Consider the following 7,898-nt stretch of genomic DNA (forward strand, 5'->3'; position numbering starts at 1 on the left):
CATGTATCGACCATTTGTATCTCGACCATTGTCATGTTGACTTTTTGTACCAGTCGAAATTAACCCCTGTCGACCTTTCATCTGTAAGCCTTTTGTATCTCTCAACCTTTTTAACCTGTTGACCTTTTGTACCTGTCGACATAATGCATGTTGACCATTTGGTGTTGACATATTGACTGTCAACCATAACATTGTTGATCTATTGATCCACACTCGGCATTACACCTTTCAAACCATAACACAGAAGTTATGTAGCAGAAGGGCAGAATGTTTATAATTATCTTTCGTTGTATGTCTTTAATTGTTTTTACTTTGACGCTTCATCCAGTTGAAGCTTTCCAGTTGTTGGTGAACAACAAACACCAGCCAAAAGAATGGAGGGGGCTCTGGATATTGTATTTAATGTTTTAGCAAACCTTACATGACCCAGTGTGCTTTCTTAAACACTGTACATAATGTCTTCCTGGCATTTATCAAACATAATTTGTCATATGTCCTACCAAGGACAATCCGTCCCCTCATCCCAAAAGTTGTATAACCAGCATTTACTGGACTTTATTTTGTTGTTGTAAAGTTTACGGTTTATTTTAGGGTCAAGAACAAGGACTGGCTGCCATGTACTAAGTGACTTTTTATTAACTAAGAGAATTCAATAACATAAATTGTGCAGATAGTATAACAAGGTTGTCCAAGCAATGCAGATCAGGTTCCTCATGATTTGTCACCTGCCACGGTCACTGACTTTATGGGCACATTGCATTAGATGGCACATTACGGTAGCTGAGTTATGTTCACACGTCCATAGCTGTAAGTAGAAACTAGATAGGGGGAGGTAATGTGGTGCGTAATCACCAAAACTCGTTCTGGCAGCTTCTGCAGCTAATTGAATCCAGGCATTAGTGTTGGAAAACATCAACCATAACACATTTATATAACTATAACACCAGTTTTAATATATCAGTGTTGTGACAAATTGTGGTTAATCACAGTGTTGGGGTGATCACCAGAAGCCGGCTGTGTAGAGTGTCGCAGCTGCGATCGTGTGCAGGGCTGTGACCTGGAGCTGGGAGAAGGAACCTGCACTGCAGGGGGTCCAGGTGTGAGGACAGTGGGCGGCAGCGACCAGGACACAACTGATCGGAGGATATGTTGCATGGTAACGTGCTGGGAGAATGGCAGGGAGAGGGTGGTGGCCGAAAAAGTGAGTAGGTGAGCGCAGGGCAGGCTCTACCATTAGGCATCTTTAGGCAGCTGCCTATAGCACAGGAATCAATGGGGTGCTACTGAGTCTGCCTATTGTAAAGTTAAGAATGTCTCTGAGAGAGACCTTTGTATACTTAATGAAGCAGCTGTGGAACTTATAAAATGCCATCTTCACACTTTCACATGAGAGGCTGGGAAGTGGGTATTGGTAGTGATGGTGGGGGGTGGGAGTTGGGGGGCACAGTAGTCAGAAGATTTGCCTCGGGTGCCAGGAAACCTTGCACCAGCCCAAGGTGTGTGCTACGGTGGTACCTCTACTGAAGGCACAGGCGCAGAGACCGGAAGCCGGTGTTCTGTGGGCGGCAGTGGTGAGAGCCAAAAACCCTCCCCCAGCAGCAGCTACAGAAGAGCAGGTACCGGCAATTGCGGACCCATGACTGATGACCTCAGAAGGCAGCTGTAGGTAGAGGCAGTCTTGTACCTCTTTACTGACAGTGAGGGGCTGGAGGTGGCATCTTTATGGGAAGAACCTGGAGTCACTATGAGCAGCATTACCCCAGGGAGTAGGATAGAAGCAGCATACCAGCAGCAGCAGTGCAGCCCAGAGAAAGGCAGCCTGCAACATGGAGAGTCAGCCCGATTATGGTGAAAGACTGTCAGCTTCTGCAACTGAATGGCCCCAGCAAAACAGGTCCTGCTGTGATAAGTTACCAGCAGATCTTCAGAGGAGTGGTGACGCGCTGTCCAGAGCCCTGAGCCCAGCTACAGAAGGAATGAACTGAGCCACCTGGAAGGGAGAAAGTACACCCGGGATCCGGAAGAGTGAATGGGGAGAATGCTGCAGGGTGGCAGAGAGAGAGGCACATGCAGCTGGAGAGTTGCAGCCATTGGGGACTGTGTGCATGCTGGGATGTAGAGAGTGATACATATGGTGCCACAGATGGCCGCCTCGGTGTGTTGGTGCACACTTTTTTTTGTTTGTTTTTAGTATTTAATTCCGTTAATAGCAATTAAACTTGAATTGTTTTCACAAGAGATGAGATGCTGAACATCAGGGACTCAACATCTGACTTCTGTCCCAATTTTCTCGCTTCTTCCATCGATTTATTGGAAATTTTGGTCAACATCACCTCCATAATTAAGAAAGCGCAGCAGAGGATGTGATGCCTGAGGCAGCTGAAGAAATTCAACCTGCCGCAGAAAATGGTGGTTCTGTTCTACATAGGTATCAATGAGTCTATCCTAAGCTCACTGACCACCATTTGGCATGCTGCTTCCAATGCCAAGGACAAAGGCAGACTGTAGCGGAACAAATGGCCAGCTGAGACGGTTATTGGCTGTTACCTGCCATCTCTCCTGGACCTATACCACTCCAGGACCAGGAAGAGTGCAGAGAAGATGATCGCCGACCCTTCCCATCCCAGTTACCACCTCTTTCAGAGATTGCCATCTACAAAAAGGTTTCGGTCTGACAAGAGCAACATGAACAGTTTCTTCCCCATCCAGTGGCAAACGCAGGATTTCTAGAGGGGGGTTTCCAAATGCAATCCATAATCTCCCACTCTGCGGAGCAAGTGCAGGAGTCTGGGGGAGCGGTAGAAGAACCTAGTAATGACCCTGAACATTGGTACTTTTTATACATTGGATACTGTATGGAATACAGTATTAATATTTAACGCTATAGATTGTCTATAGTATAGGCAGTATCAAACATATTTAAACAATATAAATAATATAAGTGGTCAGGAAAAGGTTAAACATACCATACTAAATACATAAACATAATACAACTAGTAGTAGACAGAAGTGCACTTTCTAAGCACACATTCGCCCACCTCATGGAAAGGCTCCTGTCTCTTATTCCTGGCAGCTACCTTCTTATTATATTCCATCGCTATTGTTGTTATAATTTGAGCCACTTGCCAAGAGGAGGGGGGTTTCCAGAAACCCCCCTGCGTTTGCCTATGCCATCACAGTTGGGCTCACCAACAAGCCCCCCTGCCTCTCACTGACTCTGGGATTTAGCCCCCTACCTCACCCCCACCCTTGCTTATACAAGTGCAGTTATTATATTTGTATTTATATTTACTGTAGTTTTTGTTTTTTTTAAAGGAGGGGGGTGTACACAGGGGGGCTAATTTATAAACGCTCTCTAATTATATATATGTTTAAATAACATATTGTAATATACAGTTTTATTAGAATACCTTTTAAACTTTATTAATTGAAAAAAAAAAAACCCTGCAATTTCTGAGTTGTGTAAATTACAGGTGATACATTACAATAATTATGCTGATGTGTTAGAAATTTCAAACTACAAAATACCATTAGAAATTTACTTATTGCCCTTTCCTATACAATGTCCTGATAATCTCTCCCTCTTTCTAAAAGTTATGTTCATAACAGTAGACTCTTTCTTGTGTCGACATGTCCAATGTCGACCATTTTAATGTTTTGACATTTTTCCTATGTCGACCATGTCAATGTGGACCAATAGTGGTCAACCTACTGACTGTCGACCTAATCCATGTCGACCCATTGAGCCATAACTTCTGCACACAGTACCAAGGAGAGACTGTAGTGTATATTTCTACTCAGTGGTGCAGAGAGGGTAAGGGGGAGGGTACAAATTACTTGGGCTCAGGTCTCATGGAGGGGCCCAGGTTCCTCCCTCCCCCTTACCTGGAAGCAGCAGCTGCAGCTTTTCATCTCTTTACTGCCCTTGCTGGGAGGCATGCCATGCGCCTGTGAGTGGGGGTGCTTATCCTGTGCTAGACAACCCCCCAAAGAGGTGTGGCCATGTCCCCAGCATGCTGTGGTCACACCCCCTCCAGGGGAAGGGGCCACAAAGTTTTTGTACCTGGGCCCAGGATTTCTCTTGGCAGCCCTGTTTCTATGTATCTGACTTACTGGGAGTTGTATAATGTGAAATGCAGCACACAAGCCTACGCTGCCAGAAGCATATGTTGCCAAGAGTTTTGTTCCAATCCCACAGTGATGCAGGCTAGCATCTCCCACGGGTATAAACAAAGGATATAAGAAATAAACCAGATATTTCAGGCACTTAATCTGGAGCAAGGATAGAACAGAACACGTCTTTCGAGAGGACTTTTTATGCCGGGGTGAGTCACTCTAAAATCTGCAAATTCAGGACACTATAATGCCGTGAGCTGTCACACACAGTATTATCAGGGCAGATTACACACGTTTATTTCTTTTTGTGCATATTATGTTATTCTTTTGTACATATTATTACTATGGCTAAATGTCACTAAAATGTAAAACTTTATTAAGCTTCAGCATATTAAAAATATGGAATTTGTTTTGTTGACAACAGATATTGGATTCACAGTTTTTGTTCAAACAACACAAATTCTGTTAAAGCCATAGAGACTAAGGGGTCTATTTACTAAACCTTGGATGGAGATAAAGTGAACGGAGATAAAGTAGCAGCCAACAACCTTTTGTCATTTTTCAAACCAGCCTGTGATATGGGAGTTAGGTGGTGATTGGCTTGTACTTTATCTGCGTGCACTTTATCTCCATCCCAAGGCTTAGTAAATAGACCCCAAAGTTACTACAGTTGGTTCTATGACAATAGGACATGCAACATCATTATAGACAACCAAAAATAAAGTGAAGTGAAAGGGATCATCCATGAGATTCTCTTCAGAGGTTCTAGGTTCTCACCAATTGAGAAAGCATATGGAAATAAGGACCCAATAGTTTAGAAAAAGTAACTTATTTGATTAAGTTATTATTATTATTATTATTATTATTATTATTGTTATTATGATAATTATTATTATCATCATCATAATTATCATCGACACTGGACTTGTATTTATTTGTGTGATGCTTTCAGGTATTTTATAAGTTCACAATACCCATTGCCAAAAAGCCTAAAATGATATCATGTAGTAGCATAGGTAATGTTTTTTTATTACATACGACTTATATGTGATACTTTATATACTCAGCTCATGTTTACATGTGTGACTATATGTTGAATTATTTTTTTCTACCCACATGCATCCAGAAAGAAGGATGTTCTAAAGTGATTATTCCGTGCTCATCATCACCAGTGAGACTATGAACCTGACCAGTAACCTAACCCCTACAGCTTCATGCTTCAATAACACTTTCCCAGGCTTTCAGCTCGATTTGCTTCCCGTATTCTATGCCTCCATTTTCATCTTTGGCTTTATTGGAAACAGTCTGGTGATCACCGTCCTTTGTCGCCAACGGGAGCTGAAATCTGTAGCAAACGTCTATATTTTAAACCTGGCCCTGGCTGACTTATTATTTCTTGCCACTTTACCCTTTTGGGCAACATATTACGCATTTGGTCTCAACTGGATGTTTGGAGCTGTGATGTGCAAAATTTCTAGCTCCATTTTAACTTTGAGCTTATTCGCAAGCATCTTCCTTGTGAGTTGCATGAGTGTGGACCGATATCTGGCAATCGTTTACCCACTTCGTTCACAAAGGAGGACAGTAAAACAGGCTGTTGTCGTGGCTTTTGCTATGTGGACCTTAGCCATCTTGTCCACTCTTCCAACATTCTATTTTCGGAATACTTTCTACATTGAGAACCTGGATGTCCACGCATGTATAATGGACTTTCCAAAAGAGAAGTACTCAAGTTGGTGTCTGGCAATGTCACTGCTAAAGACTTCCCTTGGGTTCTGTTTACCAGTAACCATAATCATGACCTCCTACCTGATGATTGGTTTAAATCTAAAAAATCCCAAAGGGCCCATACTTCAAAAGCAAAACAGAGGTCGAGTGCTAAAAATTGTGACTGCGATTGTCATATGCTTTTTAATATGCTGGCTCCCATTCCATGTACTGAGTTTTCTGGATGCACTAACCAGAATGAATATTATCAAGAACTGCAGAATCAACACGTTTCTTGATGAAGCTATGCCGCTCAGTATCTGCCTGGGCTTTTCCAACAGCTGCATTAACCCATTGCTATATTGTTTTGTCGGGAACCAGTTTAGAGAGAATTTCTGGCACGTGTTTAGTAGCATGAAGCTGTTGCAAGACACTAACAGCCCACAGAACTCCTCAAGAAAGGGAAGTGATTATAAAGAGCCGGAACCAAGTGGAACTTATGAGAACCCAGTTGTATGATCACATGACTTATTAGTCATGATACTGTATATCCTCTTCTGGTATTATACTTACTGTGTAATCTAAATGTAGCAACAGGTACATTTTTACCAGCCATGGTTGCATAATTCCTGACAGACTTTGGTTATTTCACAGTTCAGTACATCTAACTGTGCACTCAAAATCTAGGTGAGCCAGTTTACATATTGATACAATAAAATAATTTGAAATGTGATTTTAGATTTGTCTTCTGTTTCAAAAAGGTATTGAGCATTATCATATGTATCATTACGTAAAAGGACGATGTAACTAAGCAATTGTATTGCTGACAATTTCTTTCAGTTGTTTTAACTTGAATGTACAGTAGAGCCCATGTTCATCTTAGGTTTACATGGGCAGTCCATATTAAAGTACATGTGGTGCAAATGAAATAGAGTTTTTTTGCATGCAAGGAAATCAGTACTTTCTCATGTAGAACAGATATTGTGCAACTTTATTTTAACTCTGACAAGTTAAGCTAGGTCCTTGTTCATAAGAAAATGTCTGGACAAGCTATTCTAAATATTACACCAGAGGTTCTCAAACGTGGTCCTCAAGGCACCCCAATGGTCCAGGATTTAGGTATATCCATGGATTAGCACAGATGGTCAAATCAAATTGACTGAGGTTCTAATTAAGTCACAGATGTCCAAGCATGGAGAAATGTAAAACTTGGGCTATTGGGGTTTGGGGTGCCTTGAGGACCGTGTTTGGGAACCTCTGTATTACACTGATATCCTTATTACCTCAGTAAATAAACCTAGAAGTGTGAACACTGAACACCAAATATATTTAATCTTATTTTCACGGGGGGCTGCTCTCCAGCCCTGTATAAATATAGTTATACTTCTGACTTAACACGCTGTACATTTCTATATTTTCTCTTAGACCATCTTCTGGGCATTATGATAACACATACTAAATTAGGAAATGTCTTTCTCATGAATTTGCCATTGTGATGAATGTAAGGATCACGGGTTAGGAACATTAACAACAAAGGTAATCATAGAGAGGACAGTTCTAGACCTCTATATAGTACTGTACTCTGTTTTACTGTCTCGTACATGTCATTGTTTCATTTATAGTAAACATACTTCTGTGCTTTTCAGCCATGTCTATATCATCAAGCAGTCAAGCAGTGCTTCTTTTCCGAAGGGTCATACATTTTCTTTAGTGGTTACTGGACCGAACTATATGATGTTTGAACAATCCTATACATTTGTGAGAAGTCAGTCATTTGAGTGTGATGATGGCAGGGCTGGACTAAGCCTTGGGGGGCCTGGGGCACTTAACACAGGGGATCCTGGGGAAAGGGGGGGGGTTGTATATAGGATTGTGCATACCTTCCAACATGACCCATTCCGGGAGGTACAAAATGCTCTCTACCTGGACATCCCTCATAATATATGATTGGCGTTACCTGTGCTGAACTACTTATTTGATAAGAATGGTATTTCAACACAGGTGATGACAATCATAAATTAAGAGGAAAGTCCAGGTAGAGAGCATTTTGTCCCCCCTGGAATGGTTCATGTTGG

General features: G+C 41.8%; 1 protein-coding gene across 1 annotated transcript; it reads left to right on the forward strand.

Moving 5' to 3' along the window:
• The first annotated feature begins 4,243 nt into the window (after positions 1–4,243).
• On the forward strand, positions 4,244–7,652 carry AGTR2 (angiotensin II receptor type 2). Its single transcript, XM_063935682.1, has 2 exons — positions 4,244–4,325; positions 5,243–7,652. Exon 2 carries the CDS (start codon positions 5,296–5,298, stop codon positions 6,340–6,342), a length of 1,047 nt encoding a protein of 348 aa, XP_063791752.1. The 5' UTR covers positions 4,244–4,325; positions 5,243–5,295; the 3' UTR covers positions 6,343–7,652.
• Positions 7,653–7,898: the final 246 nt, after the last annotated feature.

Source organism: Pseudophryne corroboree, chromosome 8, assembly GCF_028390025.1.
Source record: "Pseudophryne corroboree isolate aPseCor3 chromosome 8, aPseCor3.hap2, whole genome shotgun sequence".
Classification (NCBI taxonomy): Eukaryota; Metazoa; Chordata; class Amphibia; order Anura; family Myobatrachidae; genus Pseudophryne; species Pseudophryne corroboree.